General features: G+C 40.7%; 1 protein-coding gene across 9 annotated transcripts in view; it reads left to right on the top strand.

The window, feature by feature from the left end:
- Window positions 1-20,050, top strand: part of CPEB3 (cytoplasmic polyadenylation element binding protein 3) — a 180,634-nt gene that overhangs the window by 116,235 nt on the left and 44,349 nt on the right. For all 9 annotated transcript variants that reach the window (XM_028512299.2, XM_036026996.1, XM_036026995.1 and 6 more), the window contains one exon: window positions 14,429-14,547. In XM_028512299.2, coding sequence (XP_028368100.1) covers window positions 14,429-14,547 — 119 coding nt within the window. The remainder of the gene's footprint in view (window positions 1-14,428; window positions 14,548-20,050) is intronic.

Here is a 20,050-nt window from a genome sequence, read left to right as displayed (position 1 = left end):
GTTGGGGGTCATCCTGAACCAAAAGTTCACAGGTTTGATTCCCAGTCAAGGCACATACCTGGATTGTGGACCAGGTCCCTGGTTGGGAGTGAGTGAGAGGCAAACTGATGTTTCTCTCACACTTTCTCTCCTTTCTTTCTCCCTTCCTTCCCCTCTCTCTGGCCCAGAGAATAAGAATGGCCCTGCATATTCAAGGCAGGCATTAATTAAGGCAGGGTTATGTGCTTGTTTCTTTCCCAGGCCTAGAACTTGGGCCTGGTAACAGTGATCAAGAGTACAGGCTCTGGAGTATTAATCTTCCTAAATCCCTGTCCCTTTAAAAATCTATACAATGGAAAAATAATGGTGGCTACTCTTAGTTTGCTTTGAGGATTAAATGAGAAAATACACATGGAATACTTTCAGAATGCCCAGACATCATTGAAGGTTTTTTTTTTTTAAGTAAGGGACAGGTTGTTTTTTTTATTTTAATATGGTTTTGTTTTTTCGAAGCATGATCAGTAAAACCTAAAACCATTTAGGAGTTTTCTATAATCAGGCTTATAAGAAGTAATGGGGACCACGAAGACCTAAGATATTTGCATTGAGTTATTAATCAAATGAGGGGAGAAGAGGACCAATGGATTTTAGTAATAGAGAGTAGATCATGATGGTGGCAGATTTGATGGCTGGGTTGTACTAGAACTTCCTTCCACTGGATGGGACAATCATGGAAAGTAGGAGAGTATTGTCTCTCCTACTGCTGAAAGTAGGAGAGACAATAGAGAGAAAACCAGTTTGGTGTAATGATTTAATTAAATATATGTAAAGTTTGGTGTGTCCTCACCTCTTCTCTGAGAAGACATTACTAATGAGCAATTGGAATTGTGGTTAGGGATTTTAGGAAAAGAGACAGTGGCTGGAGGTTACATCTTTCAAGAGTCATCTTTGTAGCAAGGAGTGAAAAGAAAATGAAAAACAGTTATGAGTACATTTTGTCAGGAAACAAAAGAAGAGGACATGGCAGTGGAGATGTGGGTTGAGTGAAGGGTTGGGAGTGCATCTGTGGCTGTAGAGGCTAAAGGAAAGAAGTGACAACAAGGAATAGTCACACCACCAGTGCAGGGTTATTGAGAAGTCCTTCACGGAGTGGAAATGAGTGTGTGGCCCGCTTTGTCGATATGCAATCACAGTAATTTCTATTGTTGTTCTAAACATAGGCCTTAGTATTGTAATGAAGTAGTAAAACCAGAACAAAGCAATCTGCTTTGCATTGAGCAAGCATTATCTCATAAATAGTAAGAATAATTCTGCCTCCACAGAAGAACCAACTAGCATCATTTTTCTGTTTCCTTGCAGTCTTTATTTGTACATATATACAAAAGATCTTTTGTGGGGGTGTAATAGCAAATACACACTTTTCTATCCTCCTTCCTCCCATATTTTTACTTAATTTTCATAAAGAGGCTTCCTAACCTATTGTTGTACCATAATTTACTTGCTTGTTGATCATTTAGGCTATTACAAAAATGCTTCTGTTAATATATTTTTGTATATGGTTTTTCTTTCATATTAGTTTCTTTTTTTTTTTTTTAATTTATTTAATTATTTTTAGAGAGGGAAGGGAGGGAGATAGAGAGAGGGAGAGAGAGACGTCAATGTGTGGTTGCTGGGGTTTATGGCCTGCAACCCAGGCATGTACCCTGGCTGGGAATCGAACCTGGGACACTTTGGTTCCCAGCCCGCGCTCAATCCACTGAGCTATGCCAGCCAGGGCCATATTAGTTTCTTTAGGATAAATTTGCAAAAGCTTAACCAAAGTTAAAAGAAATTAAAATCTTAATGACTCCGGATTTGATATCACATGGCTTCCCAAAGCAGTTTTCTTTATTGAAGTTTATGCTAATTTGGACATCTGCTACACATTTTTTGCTTAGTTCCAAGTTAGAAAAATGGTACATTGCATTTGTGGACTTACCATTTTGCCTGTATATTTGGAAAATGAGGGACCCCCTGCAGAAGCCAAGAACACATTAGTATGGATCTTGCACTTGAAGCTTTAAAACTATTCCTCAGGTCTATGTTGAACCTTCGGTGTCCTGTGGCATCATCTCCTGTCGTTCTCTCCCTTACTCTGGCCACACTGACTTTTTTGTTATCCCTTGAAGTCAACTCAGGCTTCTCAGGGTCTTAGTACTTCTGTTTGTCTTAAGCCATCTTCCCCCCGATTTCTGAATGGGATGCTCATCTCTTCCCTTAGACTCCTGTTCAAATGTCACCTTAACACAGAGCTCTTTCCCGACTTCCTTATTGATAAAATAGGTGTCCCCTGTCCTCTTGCTCTCTTTTCCTCTTTCCTTCATTTTAGTTTTCTTCACCATGTTTTCCGTGACCTGAAAAAAATTGTATGTGTTTTTCTGTCTGTGTTCCAGGTTGGAATGTAAGTTTCAATGAGAGTAGGCTTTTTAATACTATGTTTTGATCCCTGCTCAATACCCAGGGCCTTGCATACCTGCCTTACAATGGCTAGCCCTCAGAAACTTGTTGAATGAACGAGTTGGATCTTTGCAAATGATGAGTTCATCACTTGCTTAGCAAGTAGAGTCCATCAGATTTTAGACCTGGTAAGATCACCTTACTAACACAATTTAAACTAAGACTCAAAGAGGTAAAGAATCTTTTCCAAAGTGCACACAGATTTTATAGTATTTTACCTGGTGAAATACTATAAAGGAAGTCATTTTTATTTGTTTTGCTAGTCTGTATTATTTGTGGGAAAGGAAGGTAGATTTAAAGTATCTAATCTGACAAATTTTGTTATTTTTTATTTTTTAGATTCAATGTTCTTTATTTGTTTCTAAATGTGTACACTGGCAATATAATGAAGGCCCCTCCTGTACACATGTATGACAAGGTCAAAAAGCAACATTATCCTGAAACTCTGGGCTTTGCATATTTTCTTGGAACCTGTAATCGAAATCACACTTTTAAAAAAAATTACTTTATTGTTGTTCAATTACAGTTGTCTGCATTTTCTCTCCACCCCTCCCCCACCACGCATCACTAGCCATCAGAGAGATGCAAATTAAAACCACAATGAGATACCACTTCACCCAGATCAGAATGGCCATCATAAATAAATCAACAAACAGGTGTTGGAGAGGATGCGGAGAAAAGGGAACCGTAGTGCACTGTCCATGGGAATGCAGACTGGTGCAGCCACTGTGTAGAACAGTATGGAATTTCCTCAGAAAACTAAAAATGGAACTGCCTTTTGACCCAGCAGTTCCACACTTTTTTTTTTTTTTTTGGCCAGCCTAATATCTTTTTTTGTTTTTTTTCTTATCTTTCTTTTGTCCATTTTTAAAATTTCATGTTATTCAAGTACAGTTGTCTGCCTTTTCCCCACCTCTTCTTTTATTTATAAATAAATATAAATCTATTTAATTGATTGTTTATTGTTAATAATGATTTATTAATAGTTTATTAAAACCACAATGAGATACCACTTCACCCAGATCAGAATGGGTATAAATAATCATGGCCATGATTATTTATTATTATAATAAATAATAATTGTGTTATTATTTATAAGGCTGTTGTTTATATAAAAATTAGTAACTCAAGCTATATGACCCATGGTACACTTTCATAGCTATTTAAAAATGAAAGTGATCCTTGGCTTTTTCCTGAATTCTTCTATTCTGTCATTCATACTAACGTAGTTGGGGCATTTCCAAGAGCTGGTCTAGGATGAAATTGTACTCCCCAGCTGCCCTTTAGCTATAGTTGAAATAGCCATGGAATACTGCCTCTTGGGTCATCCCCCCATTTCTGGATATGTGTGCATTGCTTCGTAGTTGAGTTTTGACTGCAAAGATAAGCAGTTCTCTTGTGCTACCTCACCTTGAGAAGGTGGTTATTAGTGACAAGGAAGCCCCAAAATAGGAGCTGTGATAGAACCAGGTGCCACAGAGACTGTGCTGGGAGTGGCAGGCTGCAGGAGTTGGAACAGTGGAAACTCTCCTTCGTTGTAAGATTCTACCATTATCATGACTCAGCTCTTCTCTGCATGTGTGTTCGTCTCTGTGGGCAAATTGTTTTCATATTTCTAGTTTAATTCCAGAGAGAGGGAATCTGATTGGCTCAGTTCATCTTTTGATATCTAACTGTGACATAGGCCATCCTGATTTAGCAGCCTTAGAATCCTTGACTCCTTGTTTAAAACAAACAATAATGGCTTAGTTCTGCCTCCCTGAGCATGGGACTATGAGTGTGGCAGCTAGGAAGATAAGTTGGGTATGACAGGCTTAGAGAGGGGAGACTCTTTTGTAGCTCCAGTGACAGCAACTTTGGATGTGAGCTATTCCTGGAGCCTTCTACCCTTGGTTCTGTACTAAGCAGCTGCTCCTGGTACTGCCATTAGTTTCTCCTCTTGTGATGGGGTTGGGGCCAAGGAAAGGAGCTGGCATCTCCTGGGCAGTAAGCACAGCTGCACTTCCACTCTTGGCACAGACCTCTGGGGCAGAGGCAAGGATGGCATCCAGCTGCAGATGTTGGACAGGAGACTGGCCATGTGGCTCTGAAACTGTGTTCAGAAGTCAGTGATGCTGGCAGTGGAATGGAGGAAGCTGTCATGCTCGGCCCACTTGTGCAACCAGCTTCAGCTCTGGCAGTCCAGGTGCACAGGGTTCAGGTGAACAGGAACAGTAACAGTTACCCATGTTTATGCAAGAGTGACACATGCCTTGCGCTCTGATGGTTCTCACCCACCTTGAGTAAACTGTGTACTTCTGAGTGGTTCTTTCTGCTGGTGGTCATGTGTTTCCTCTGCACCGGCCGGACTGGCTGGACAGCTGGTCCTTGTGACCAAGGTCAGGCAGTTGTGGAAGTTTATACAATACCAGCACGGTTTGTGAACCTGGCGTAAATCAGGCCACATGGGATTCAGGTGGACTTTGAGCCAACTAGGTAAGGAGTTGCTGTTTGAAGAACAGGAAAGGGGCTCTGCTTTAAATGGACAAAAATAGGTCTTTGTGAATCTACAGTGGGCTGGATCCATGGCATCTATTTCTTTTTCTTTCAGTTTGTCTAAATCTGGCTTTGAGAAGGAAAGTTTTCAAACTTCACATTTTTTCCCCTTGTAGCATAACTTGAATGGAAATAAGTCAGTGTTGTTTTAGGCCCAAATTCAAAGTTTTCCCACCTTTTGAGTTACATAAACCGATCAGATTGAGACACAAAGGCATTTTAGCCTGTACTTAACCTTTTGCAGGTTCTAAGCTTTGGAGTAATACTTTGCCTCCCACCCTTTTTTTAACACAGGCTCTGGCTTGTAGTACTCACACTCTTTGGTGAATCCTATATTTTAATATGTAATTAATTGAGGTTTTTATTCTCAGGAAGGATTTTCTTGTGAAAAATATGGGAACTGCACTGCAAAGCAGCAGGAGTGGGCTTTTTGTTTTTTTTTCTGTTTTGACAGATGGAACAGCATCCTATTGTTGCTTTTAAAAGCTTAGCATACCCTCAGTTCACATTGTTTTATTAAACATTTATCGGAAGATGAATGGTGAGAGTTAGTCTTCTCTTTCAAAGCGTTTATAGCTTAAAGGACTGAACAGAAAACAGTAGGCAGTAGGAATGTACAGGCCACAGGACAGAGTCTGAGCAGACACACAAATAACAGGGACATCTTAATAGTCTGTCACAACAACACCTGTTTTGCTAGGACCAGGCAGAAGTGCTGGAAAGGGGTAGAAGCCAAAACCACCCCTGATGAGAACTTTCTTTTTTTTTAAGATTTTATTTTTATTATTTATTTTTAGAGAGGGAAGGGAGGGAGAAAGAGAGAGAGAGAGAGAAACATCAATGTACGGTTGCTGGGGGTCATGGCCTGCAACCCAGGCATATACCCTGACTAGGAATCGAACCTGCGACACTTTGGTTCGCAGCCCGCACTCAACCCACTGAGCTACACCAGCTAGGGGCGAGAACTTTCTTTGGAGGAAAAAAGATTTCAGAAAATGAAATGGAAGGTGCAAACTTAGCAGGCTGAAGCAGAGAGGATGTGTTAGAAGAGGGTGTAGCTTGGGACAGGACTTGTTGATAGTCAGGCATTGGATAAGGGTTAAGGCTATGAGCAAGTGAGACCAAGAGAGAATATGTCAGTTCAAAGAGTTTGAAATGAGAAGCTGACTGGGAGGACCTGGTGAAAAATTTTGAAAGCTGAGAACAAAGACTTGGGTTGTCTTTCAGAATAGAATGGATAGCCTCAGTCTTGGGAAAGGGAAATGGTGGCACAGAGAAAACCCATTGACAACATTAAGAAAAATATTTGAGCCCTGGCCAGGTGGCTCAAGTCAATTGGAGCATTGTCCCGTACACCAAAAGGTTGAGAGTTCAATCCCAGTCAGGGCATGTATCTAGGTTGCAGGTTCTATCCCCAGTCGGGGCACGTACATGAGGCAACTGATCGATGTTTCTCTCTCGCATCAGTGTTTTCTATTTCTTTCTCTTCCTCTGTTCCTCTCTCCCCTTACCCTCCTCTTTCTCTAAAATCAAAAAACATATCCTCCAGTAAGGATTTAAAAAAAAATTCATTAGAGGAGTATTAAAGTGCAAAGGGGAGGAGGAATTAGATTGTCAAAGTTCTGGCAATATACAAGGCCAGACTAAAGCGTCATCTGTAGGAAAGTGTCTGCCGGATTAAAACGCAGAGTTTGCCAGTTGTATGATGCTGGGTGAGGGAGAGAACAAGCAGCAGGGCAAGAGCTGGGCATTTGTGGACTCAGATGTGGGCACCAGCAGCTGCTGCCTAAATGACATGGAGCAAGTGATTTAATCTTTGAACCTCAGTCTACTTACCTGAGTTTATACTACTCAGGATTAATACTACTTGGGTTATTGAAAGGATTATGTGAGACCCTGCACCTATGCACCAACATAGTACTTAGGTTTAATAGGGGATAAATAATATTAGTGTCCTTTGCCCTGCTGGAAATGTTAATGCTCGTTGATAATAACACTGCCCAACTATTTTGTCCAGTTCCCTCTCATACCCCATAGTGTGGTCTCAGTTTTCAGTCAGGTGCTTGTTAAAACTAACTGTAATGAAAATTGACAGATTGGCAGATTTCACAAGGACCCCTTTTATATGGAATGTGTGGTTACATAAAAAGAGCAGACTTTAAGCCCAGGTTCTCCAGGTCACTACCAGGTCACTTCACTGCCCTCCAGGGCTGTGAAGGACTTTGCTAAGAACACAGGAAGTAGATTGCAATTTCCAACAACTGTAAGGTGATTCTACCAGTCAGACTTATTTTCTTGTTCATTGCTACCTTCCCTCACTCCTGCCTGCCAAGCAACAAGCCCACAGAGCAACAGTTACTAGTGTAATAGACAAAACAGGCTAGAGCTCAAAATATTTGGGTAATAGAGTCAAAGACATAAGATTGGTTCTGAATCAAGGGAAATGTTTAGGAATCCATGGAGTTACTCAGTACCTGCAGAACCATCTCTACATTTTAATTTAGGCAAATTCTTTCCCTTGGAATGTCCTTTGTCAATTTTTCACCTGTGCTGTACTATTAAGGTCTGGCTTCTGTGCTACCATCTATAGAAATTCTTCCCTGATTTTTCTATCCATGGCTTTACTGGAAAAAAAATTGTTTTCTTTCTATGAAGTTCAACTGTAAAAAAATATGCATTGTTTCTAGATTAAAGTTCTTTTTGTGCTTATTCTTCATGACCTTATTGCACTAGCTTACAAATTGTTTGAGAATGAGAACTTACTCATGTCAGTATTCCCTCACAGTGCCTAGCATGCATAGTAGGTGTTCAGTAAGTCGTAGAGATCAGCTGTTCTCATTCAAGAGGGAAATTTTAAGAAATCCAGTTCAGAGACCTGCAGTTTTCTCCAGGCAGCAGGCAGAGGGTTGATGAGCTGCTTTACTTCTTCGCACCCTGTGCCCCCAATCCTATAGTCTGTTTAACTCTACTCATGTTTTCCACATGAAATCACCCTTTGACCCTTCAATGCCTTTGCTCCTTCCTGACTTTGGTGTGCCCTTACTTTCTGGAAAAGTAATTCTCTTCCAGCTCAGATATGGCCTTAGCTATATAGCTTTCCCTGATGTTTGTATGCTTCTGCTCCATTTGTCTCTCACCAGTGTTCTGTAGGACATATCCCCAACACAGCACTGTTCACGTTACTTCTTATTTATTTATTTACAGGCTGAGTTTTTCTAGGGCAGGGTTCTTCCTTAGCTTATTCATCTTTGTGGCTTCAGTGCCTAGCATCATACCTTGTACCTTCTAAATATTTTTGCTGGTATTGAATTGAATCCAAAGACAGACTCCTGAGGCAAACCAGGTAAGTCCTCTGACCTGAAAGTCAAGGTCAGAGAGAATGTTTGTAACAGACTTCTTGTGCCAAAAAAATAAAAAAGTCTGAACTCAGGCAGCTCTGTCTGGAGAGATGCCCTTCAGGCCTCTCTAGGAAGGTCATAGGAAATCAGAGAGCCTGGATTCTGTATAAGGAGAGATTTCTCTGCCTGTTCAGGCCGTGGATCCTTCCTTCTGAGGCTGATCTCGCTTAATCAGAAACCGGCCATTGCTTGGTCATCCACCATTTTTTGAAGGCAGTGGCAGCTCAGGGCACATCCCTGTAAGCTAGAATTGTTTTCCTACTGTAGTTGATATTGAAACTATAAATCTCTAAAAGCATTAGTTGATTTTAAGAAGTGTTGGGTCTTTGAAAAGACCACACAACTCTTTAGAGAATGAGAGAGGTATATTACCCTCTTCTCCAGAAAGACCACATTGTGGTTTTTAAATTTTTTAATCATTTTTACAAACCTTTATTTAAAAATTTTAAACCTACAAAAAGAGTTATAAGAATAGTACAAAGAAAACCTATATAGCCATCCTCTGGATTCACCAATTGTTCACATTTTGCTACATTTGCTCTCTTTCTTTTTTCTGTCCCTGTGTGTTTTTTCTGTACGGATATATTGTTGATGAATCATCTGAGAGTAGTTATAGACGTCAAGGCCCTCCTAAGTGCTGTAGCATGTCTCCTGAGAACAGGAGATGCCCAGATTGTCTCAGTAATGTGTTTTAGAGCTGTTTTATTATTTTTTTAATCCAAGAGCTGGTCATAGGCTCGCCTTAGATTTAATTTTTGTATCTTTTTTCATTTACTTTGGAATTATCTGATCGTTTCCTCATAATGAGATGCAGGTGAAACACTGTTAGCAGGAGGACTATGTAGGTGGTGCCTACATAGGACACAGAACAGGGTGGACAGAGTATTGTGATGTCAGTTCACCCTTTGTTGGTAATGTTGAGTTTAATCATTGGGTTGAGGTTTCATCTGCCAGATTCCTCCATTGTAAAAGAACCTTTTCCTCCCTTTGCAACACTCATCTGTGAAGTGGTACTGTAAGGTTTTGTGACTATCCTGTATCCCTTCCCCAAATTCACCCACTGGTTTTAGGGCACACTGACAATTCTTGCTTAAGTCAATTATTACTGTTACAGTGATATTCATTTTATTAAAATCTTATTTAATTTGGTGATACCTGTTCTTTAAATCCCTCAAGAACCTTCATTATAAATATATAACTTAAAAATACAGTGGAAACCAATAAACATCTTTACTAAATAAGAAAATTTGATTGACCTAAATAAAACTAAATCTAAACTTCTCGTGATTATTTTGGAATTCATCATTTCAGCTCTTCTAAATTAGATTTTGTGGGCTTTAGAGCAAATATAGCTACATAAGCCTTGAATTTTAGGATTGAAGCTCGGGTGACCACTTCTTGTTACTAAAATACTTTCTTTGTTTATTATTATTTGTTGTTACTTCTGTGGCAAATGATCATTATCACAAAATGACAATAAATAATAAATTGACACATGAAAATTTACCTTACCATTTTTGGTGAGACAGTGTAAGTTAATGGCTAAAGAGTTTGAGCTCTGGAAACTGACTTAGGTTTTAATTCTAAATTTAATTTTTACATTTTAATCTGAGGTGTCCCTTAACCTCTTGGAGTTTCAGTTTCCTCATCTATAAAATGGTGGTAATAACAACTGTTTACTTCATAGAATTGCTGTGAGAATGAAAAGAGCTAACGGACGTAAAGTGCTTGCTTATTAATTAGCAAAGTGCCTGGTGCATTTTAAGCACTTAGGAACTGAAGTTTGTGGTCGTGAAGTTGGTGGTGATTGTTATTTGCACTAGGGATCTGTATTAAAAATTATAACATGCAAAATTATGTGTTTAAGCACTCAGGAAGCTTTGTTTTTTGAAAGGTAGCCAAGAACATTTTGAAGGTTGTTATACTTAATGTGTTTTCAAGTATTAAGAGAAAAAAATCTTTTAATTAAATTTTCCCTTTAAAAACGTGGCCAAGTAAAATGGAATTTTCCCAATTTAGCACATTCATCCCCCCCATACCTTCCTGTTCCTCTTTACCACAGAGGAGTGCATGTGTCAGCCCAGGCTTGTCCAGAAATCCCTCACTATTCTGCCCTTCCTCCCCCAGCCTGTTTGGCACCAGTGGAAAGCAAGCAGTTTTGTGCCATCTATTCTGCCTGTAATCCAGGGCCGTGGTGGTGACAGTGCCAAGGGTTCCTACTGCTTCCCTGGAGCCCGTTTTTCCACCCACAGACTGGCTCTGAGTTGAGGGCCTCTTGTAGGTCACCGCGTCTCCAAAACACCCACATACTTCTCAGGTATTTGGGAAACAAGGTCACCAGTTCTGAAACTTGAGGAGTTTTATAACCCTGTTATCTCTCTCTGGCTCAGAGGCGAGGGAGTTTATCATTTTTTGGAAAAGTTTTTCTGTATCTTTCAAACTAATAGAAGAACCTGAGATCATAGTGACAGTTCGAAGAGCTTAATTTATAGGTATAATAGGTTTTTATTTAAAGAGTGTATTAACATCAGCAAAGATACCCCATCTGAGCATTCTCTTTCATGGTAGAAATGGCTAATGACATATGAAAGCAAATATTCAGTCACTTTGTTTGTTTATAGTAATAGTCAACCTGTCATTCAAAAAAACTTCAATTAAGGTTTCTCTTTATTATCTAGATTACTGCCCTTTATTCATCAAATGCATGCAAATACAAAATAAAAAGTATATATCATTAATTTAAACCCTATTTTAAGTGAGACATATGCAAAACTTAATTTTACATATCACATACATAACTGAAAACACAATAAAAGAAAAATCGACATTTGCATGATATCCTATCTTCACATATAGAGTTTACAGAGTATCTTCACATATATTATTTTATAATATACATTTCTATGAGATAATCAGGACAAATACTTATTTTTATTCTATAGAGAAAAGAGCCAAGACTTAGACATTTTTAATTAATATTCAAATTCATAGTTTTACCAGTTATGAGGTGACCTTGAACAAGTCTCTTAATCACTCTGCAATTTCTATAACTGTAAAACAGAATTTAAAATAGGGGCTATCTCCCGGGTGTGTGTGAAGATGAAATGAATTAATACACGTAAGGCACTTAGAGCAGTGCCTGGTGTGTGGTAGATGCTCAGTGGATGGTAGCTACTAGCTGTTGTTACCACACACAGTAAATGTTAGGACTTAGACCCAGATCCAGACCTTCTGATTGCTAGTCCAGAACTCTTTTTATAGTACCTTGTGGAATTTGCCTTTTAGTAAATCATTGATTTAATTTCTACCTTACATTGACCTTGTTATTCTTGAAGGGATCTTTTTCTACTTTGTTTACTTTGACCTTGAATTTTTGAAGATCAAGAGGGAAATGTATTGGAAGGAGTCTTCCTCCCTGATTTTTTTTTTAATCCTCTGAATTTTGTTGTCATCCTGGTTTGCTTGACCTAGGGGTCATCTATCAGAAGGTGTTTTAGTAGGCGAAAGTATCATAAGGCTGTTTTCGTGAGTGATTTGTAGTGTTCCTGGTGCATTTTGTTTTGCTTGGGAGGCCTGAGGTAGGAAGTAGGATTGAAGGAAATTGCTGGACCTGAGTCACACACATCATCTGTAGTGCCAAGATAATATTGTCATTATTGAGAGTGGCAGCTTGCTGACCAGGGCATAGAGATGATTTGTTGTAAAAGAACCGTCTTGAAGAAATTGGTAGCATATTATGGACCATTTCCTGGGAAAGGGATATAAGTTGTTTGTAGACATTTTTCTTGGTAATAACATTGTCGCAGGCTTTTACTTGTGACTCTGGGTTGTTTTTACTCTGCTCACTGCCAGTGTTGACTTCTAGACTGAGATAGGCCTGAGTGGAAATCTGCATGCCTTTGTGGGAGCTACTCAGCTGCTCCGAGGAGATACCCTCCTTTTCCTCTGATGCCCAAATTGAACCCAGTGCAGGATTTGATGTGGAAGATTGCAGAGGGCAGGCAGTGACGTGCAGGAAAGGAACAGTCAGCCCAGTGGCCTTCCAGTGGCAAGGTGCTGGGGACAGGCCCAGCTCACTGACGTGCCCCATGCCCAGGCCTTTTTGATGTGTCTGTGCACAGTGCACACAGGCAGGGTGCTCTCCTAGAACAGGATATCCTGTGTGCCCCTTAGGGCCTTTGTGGACCATCTGGACCAGGATTTAACCTGGTGAGGCGGGAGGTTTGAGAGCATGTTCTAACACCTCCTCCTTGTGAAGTTTGCATTTTTTAACTCACTCCTCTCTAATACTCTCTTTGGCAAGTGGAATTAATGTTTTCACATTAAATGAATATACTGAATTTTTAATAGATTCCCTGGGGTATGGTGATAGTTTGATACTGTTTCCACAAGAGAAAAGATATGAAGAAATGGTGTATTATCTTCTAGAGTTTTGCAGTTAGGATTTATTTTTCTCGCCTGGCCCCCTGCTGAACCCTCTGACCCATCCAGCCTGAGAGCAAAGCCCAGAAAACAGCTCTGGGTCCTACATGCAGGCAGCCTCCCTTTTGCATCCACATACTCACTCCTGTGGGCTTGGTGCTTTTCCCTGTTTGTTGGCTTCCGCCTTTTGCATTGGTCACCCTTGGTGTGCTGAGTAGGACTTGATCTTTTCCTGCTATGTTTGCTTGGATGCTCTGTGTAGAAGAGGAGTTTGGAAAAAGGATTTAAAAAGAAGTACCCATTATTCATTATCCACTGCCAGTGTCATTAGAACTGCCCAGGACTCCAGAGAGCTTTGCTTCTAGGCTAGTTGATTAACATCTTTGAGGTATGAGAATCTTCTGAATGTGAGGGTTTTATACCTTTCCACTACTTATCTTTCTGGCATGCCACGCACCAGAGGAGAACTGCATTGGTTTCCTTTGAGATCAGTAGCAGAACTGGCAGTGGAGGTGACAGCTGAGAGACTTAGCAAAGCTAGCGGGGTTGTAGAGGTTGAATAGTTGAGTACTCAGGCTTAGACTAGCTCAAGACGGACCTTCCCTCAGCTGTCATTCGTGAATGCCAGTGTGGCAGCAAGTGCCAGAGTTGGCCCCTTGAATGTTTGTTGTCCTCTTTGAAGTCTTTGCTGATTCTCCTAAGTCACAGTCCTTACTCCTCTGGGGTCTCTTGGCACCTTTTGTCTCCATTTAACTCCCTCAACTTGGAGCTTGCAATTGATTGTCTAAACATCTGTTTCTTCTACTGCATAATCCTCCTGAGAGCAGGAACCTAGTCTTGTTCATCTCAGTTTTCTCCTAATCCATAGACTGTGCCCCACTTTTAAAGTTGCTCACTGAATCTTACTGAATTGAACTGAAGAAAGCTGGCCGTGTCCATGGAAACCCTGTAGCTAGCACCCATGTTTATAGATCGTATATGCTGTCAGGAGGCAGGAGAGTATCCTTGGAGAAGCAGAGCATCACCATCAGAAGTAACACACTAGCCTATTGTTTGGCGCTTTTCTTTTTTTTCACAACTTTTGTTGAGATGTAATTCACATACCATATAGTTCAACCATTTAAAATGTATAGTGCAGTGGTTTTCAGTATGTTCACAGAGTTATGCAACCACCACTATAATTAATTTTTGAAAGCTTTTATCATACCCGCCCCCCCCCCCAAAAAAACCCTATACGTATTCCCTCCAGTCCCCCAGCCCTAGGCAACCACTGATCTATTTTTTGGTCTCTGTATATTTGCCTATTATAACATTCCATATACATGGAACCATACAATTTGTGGTATTTTGTGCCTGGTTTTTTTACCTAGTATAATGTGCTCAAGGTGTATCTGTGTTGCTGCATGTGTCAGGCCTGCAGTGAGGTAGTGTCTATAGAGCACCTGATACAATGCCTGGCACAATAGGGTATCAGTAACTGCTATTTCCCTGTGTCCCATTGCAAGTTTTTAGATTTTAGTAAAATAATAGGTAAGTTTTTAATTGGTACTTTGAGTTCAATTCACTGATTCCTCCCCACGCCATTTTTTCCCCCCAAGGCTATGCCTTTCTGCTGTTCCAGGAAGAGAGCTCAGTACAAGCTTTGATAGATGCCTGCCTAGAAGAAGATGGGAAACTGTACCTGTGCGTGTCAAGCCCCACCATCAAAGACAAACCGGTAAGTAACACAAAGCCACCTGTTGCTTTTCTGGAGCACACATGCAATTGGAATAGTGATCGCCTCCTTCTTGTAGTGGGAGTGCTGGAACTAGGACCCTCTCACCCAGGGTGACCTTGCTATGCAGTAGAACTGGACCGTTGTTGATGGGAGCTAATAACAAATGACTCAGAACTTCATTTTATACCTTTGGGAATGCATATAAACAAATGTGCCCTTGTCTTTCCCTTTACAGCTCTTTTATAACCTAACTCTTATTCAGCAACTCTGAATTGAAGTAAATAATGCTCTTAATGGTTTTGGCAGCTGGGTTTCTATTATTATTTCAGATCAAGAGCAGGAGTAATTTTTTAAAAGATCATAATCATCAATGTTTATGTGCCTTTGAATGCAAGGCATTGTGCGAGTACCCACAGCTGGCCAAACAGAGCCTTTTGGGCCAGGAGCTTACCCTCTAAACTGGATGTCTTCGGACAGCCCAGGAGAGGGGAAGGACAGAAAACATGGACCCAAAGCCATACATAAATGTACACTTTTACAGTTTGTGGTTACTGAATCAATGAGTTTGAGTAAGTCATTGAGTAAGAGAGGAAGACTGCTTGCTTTCTCCTGGCACAGTGGGTATCAATGGAGAAGGGGCAAGACTATGTCCTCTGAGCAGAAGAAAAGAACTTGGTAACACAGAAGAAGTAAGGATCTGTGGGAAGTTGGGAGGGGCGATTTGTGTGTGAAGACTTGGTGCTAGGAGTGGGAAATACAGTAAGACAGTGATATGGTTCCAGGCCTCTACCTACCATGGGGCCTGCAGCATCCCCTGTAAGACTTACACTGGAAGTGTAAGGCTTGCTTGGCAGCTGGATGTATTCTCAGAAATGTGCTTGGGAAGAGAATTGGGGCTGGACATAGAAGTTAGAGTCTTGACTCTAGCCTTTAAATATCTGCTTATCCTTGCTGAATCTTGGCTTCCTCATCTATAAAATGGGAAGAATACTGGTCCCTCTTTGGGATGTCAAGAGGCTCAGATAAGAGGAAAATGAATGTGAAAACATTTGGTGAAGTCGGGTACTTGTGCAGTGTAACTGGATGGTGCTATTAGTCTAACTTAGGGCTATTGAATTCAGAAAAGCAAGGTTAGAACTTATCTACATGGTAACCCCTGTGCGGAAAAATGATGACCTCTATCTAGGACAGAGTTTACAGTTGGTTGCAGAAGAATGATGCTGGGACTTGGCCACCTAGAAGGGGGAGACTGCAGTATGTAAAGCAGGAGGTGGGGTGCTAAAGAATGGGGATATTGAGCGTATTAGAATAATTGATTCATAAGAAACAGGATATAAACAAGTGTGAAAATGCCACTGTAATTTTCAAATTCTGGCACCATAAAAACATTTTATGACAACAATGAACAGTCGTTGGGCAGGTTAGCGTACAGGTGGGGCAGACAGTAGGTGGGGAGAAAGAGTAGGGAACCTTTGTTAACTTTGGTCTTAATCTAAGCAGTGTGGAGAGGCTGTGTGTTATGGGGAAGACATGAGGACTGACTGCCATGGGAGTGTGCAGAGTTTCATCTGGGTGAATAATAAGAAAGCTGATATGACTTCTCTAAATCTCTTTGGAATAGTGTGGAATTAGAAAGACTGAACCCAGTTTTCAGAGTCATATGTCTGAGAGGTAAAGGTCAACCTCCATAGGGCCTCCGCCACTGGCACATCAGTAGAAGGGGAGTGGGAGTGAGCTGGGAAGGGTTAAAGTGGGATTGTTTGTAGACTTATGGGGGGGGATTAGAAATGCATGTACGTATATAAAAAGGCAGAGGGGTAGAGGCACATGTTGTGATAGTTATGCCTGTAGTAGATTAAGAAGCAGTTGAATTGAAGGGTGGAGACTGGAGAAGAGCATGTAGGTTCTGGGTACCTTGAAAGGCACGTCACTGGCTCTGTGGGAGGAGGAGGATACTAGCCCTTGTCGGGGCAAACCTCGCCAGGGCGGGACATGTCTTGAGAAGGGGAATGAGCTGTGGTGGTTTCAGGTGGAGGTGCTACGGAGGCATCACCAGTGCTGTTGAGTGTTTTCACTCCAAACACATGTATTACCTTTGGCTTGAAGTACTTTTGAAAATAATTAGTGTAATCTGTCTTGGAAATGTTTATGGAGAAACTAACTTTCATTGTTTGTGTTTCTACAAATTTCTGCCTTATTGCAGTTTTCATTTTCTGAGCTCAAGTGAAGCAGTTTTATTGGAGCTTGGTGAATTCTGAATGGTGGCTGCCGATCACATATTTCTTTGACCCAAGCATACTCAGAATTTCCAGCATAAACAAGTTGAAAAAAAAATGTAGGCTGGGAAACATAGAAGTCCCCAAACACCTGTAATTCTAATGAACGGGATCCCATTTTGGGTTCCAACTCTGTGGCTCCATTATGAAACCTTCTCTTCCTGTGCTTCAGCTACACGTCCCTCACTCCCACTTCACTTGGCCATACTTCCCTACCAGGTTTCTGTACCTTCCACCTCGCTTTGGATGCTCCCACAAAAAGGGAGACCTGGGTTGAACATTTGGGAGTAAATGAGGACCTTGGCAATAACTCAAGGTAAAGTCAACCTTTGGAGCTCATTCACCAAATTCTCTGAGCTATGGCTCTTTCTCACTTTTTTTCTGCTCCTGAGCTTGGCTACCTTTCAGGATCCCAGTGCCCTCATTCTGTTGTTTAGTTCTCTCCAATCCTCCCTGGATTTCTCCTTGAAGATATACCACATTCCAAAATGAGCTCACAGATTTTCTATCCACGGCCCTTCCCCCTATGCTTCTCCCTCACCCACCTCCCTGCAGCAAACCCTGTTCCCTTTGTGGGGATTAGGTTAACCAGATCCTTTTCCTAGTACAGAGCCTGATAGCAGGGTTCCCTCTGATTTAAACTAAGATCATGTTTCCTTTTTTAACTTAAACCCTTAATTAGTGGATTTCAGGTAGCATCAGGGAGATATTTTTGGTCCGTGATATCCTTTCTTTCATTAAACGGCTCATCTCAGACTATTCTATGAATAGGTCTGACCCTGAAAGTTAGCAAAAGAAATTGTATTTGTGGCCTGATTAATTGACCTCTCAGTCCCAAAGAATGGGTAAACAACTTGGCAAGAGCAGGAGCTAGTACAGAACTTGTAGATACATGATTTTTTCTTTCCTTCTCCAGCAAGAGGAGTTCCAAAGCTCAGCTGTCCCAGGCATCTTAGAGGACAGCTACGTCCTTGTCCAGGTGTCCAGTGAAGCGGGCAGACATTGAGACTCTGGGATCTCTTGTTAAAGAGGTATAAATAGACTGATCCTGAAAGTTCAACACAGCAAACTGATAGAGCAGGAAACCTAGAAGGGTCTAACAGAGATAGGGGCCGAAAAAGAGTAACCTTGAAAAGGAGCTAAGGAAGGAGTTTGTTTTTTTTTTTAATCCTCACCAAAGGATATGTTTATTGATATTAGAGAGAGAGGAAGGGACAGAAAGGGAGAGAGAAAGAGAGAGAAACATGGATGTGAGAGAACTAGTGATCAGTTGCCTCCCATACGCACCCCTACTGGGGATTGAACCTGCAGTCTGAGTATGGGCCCTGACACGGGATCAAACCCATAACCTTTTGGTGTGTGGGATGATGCTCTAACCAACTGAGACCCCCCCAGCCAGGGCAAGGAAGGAGATTTATGGTTCTTAGCTTCTTAGAACACTTTGGCCAGAGATGTGGGGTAGTAAACACCTTGAAAAGAGCATTGGAGTTTTCTGCTTCCTCCTACTTTATAGCGCATCACAATTTATAAATATGCTGAAATATGAAAGATTGATTTTGCTATATACAGAGGTGGGCAAAACTAGATTAAATTAACAACCATCATTACCTAAAAGTTAAATCATAAGTAAAAATATGAAATAGTAAAAAGACAAATAATACAGTAAATAAATAATAATACAAGAATGAACTCTGTATTTTGTACTCGTAACTGTAAACCTACTTTTGCCCACCCCGGTATTTAAAAACTGTCCTACCAAACTGAAGTGCTTATGTAAAGTCAGTTCTTTACATAAAGCTCATTGCTTTGGTAATATTGTCATCCTCTTAAAACTTGAAAACAAATTTTTTTTTAAAATGTTGGGGGCAAGGAAGCTGAAAATGGAGGCCGGTTTAATCTGCCCATTCTGTCTATCATTCTGGTCTCCCGTGCCCCCATTTATGTATTAGTGGGATCTCCAGCGCTTTCAATCATTCCTCTTTAGTCACAAAAGCAGCCCAGATCCTTTTCCCGGGATTCGATACCTTCCCAGTCTGACTTTAAATTTCTTCCCATTTTACCTTTTCCTGCTTTACTTCTGAACCCCATATTCAATTAACTGAAATATTTCTGTTCCCATCTTAATTTTTAATTCCTTCCCTTATTTTAAGATGCCCCTCAAATGCCATCTCTTTCCTGAAGCCTTCCCTGATCACTGCACCATCTATAGCGAATCGTACCTGCTGTTGCAGCCATTTCAGCCCACATACAGCCATCTGTTCAAATGATTTGCCTTCCTTCCTTCCTTCAAGCCACCTTTGAGTGTGTTCTGTGGGCAAGGCGTTTGTACTGGTTACTCTGAATCAGAATTTATTATGAATCAGACATAAAATCCTGTGTCAAAAAGTTAATAGTATAATGGATAGATAAAACAAGCTTTATATACACACTGAGTACTTTGAAGAGTTTATAAATACCTGGAATGATAAAAGAAAGCTTCTTGAATGATGTGTCATTTGAACTAGGCCTTGAAGGAGTAAGAGAGTTTGGAGATTGGCCAGGAAAGGGATGGAGGTTTGGTAAATAGACATTTTCAAGAAGGACAACAGTGTGAACACAGAAATGAGAAATTGAGTGGTATGAATGGAGAACATTTAGATTGGTTAGATGGAGCACAAGTGTATGAAAGGGAGTAGAGAAAAATTAAGCTGGGAAAAGTAGATAGGGGCTGAGTGACAGGGCACCTTGGTGGACGGCCTCAGTCCTTGCATCTGTGATATATTTCCTAAAACTCTTTCATTCTCCATCTACTACCTTCTAAGACAACAACTGTAGTTTTATCTTGGCTCAATCAAATCTGGTTTTGTTATAACACACCTTGGAAATCTTCAACACTTCTGATTTTCCTCATTTATTTGTTTGTTCCTTGAATCCTTGGTCTAAATTTGTGGTTTAGGCACCTTCTAGCATAGGAATTTCTCCAAAGGAGGGTTCCTCCTCTAAAATGAGAGAAGTAGCTCCTGTTCATAATAAATCCTGTTTTCCCCCTGATTCTCTGAGTGTGAAATGGGACCAGAGTTTTTTGGTGCTTGAGTCTTTAGAGACTGTTATTCCTTCCTGGGGAGGTCTAAAAGATGCTGCGGTTCCAGCATACTAAATGGTATCTAGTTTACAAAACAGCTGATCTGTCTCCTAAGGGATCATATTCAGTGGTTTCCAAAGTAGGTTCTGAAGAACACTTGTTCCAT

The sequence above is a fragment of the Phyllostomus discolor genome, chromosome 5 (assembly GCF_004126475.2).
Source record: "Phyllostomus discolor isolate MPI-MPIP mPhyDis1 chromosome 5, mPhyDis1.pri.v3, whole genome shotgun sequence".
Classification (NCBI taxonomy): domain Eukaryota; kingdom Metazoa; phylum Chordata; class Mammalia; order Chiroptera; family Phyllostomidae; genus Phyllostomus; species Phyllostomus discolor.
This window is presented reverse-complemented; position numbering and strand designations above follow the sequence as displayed.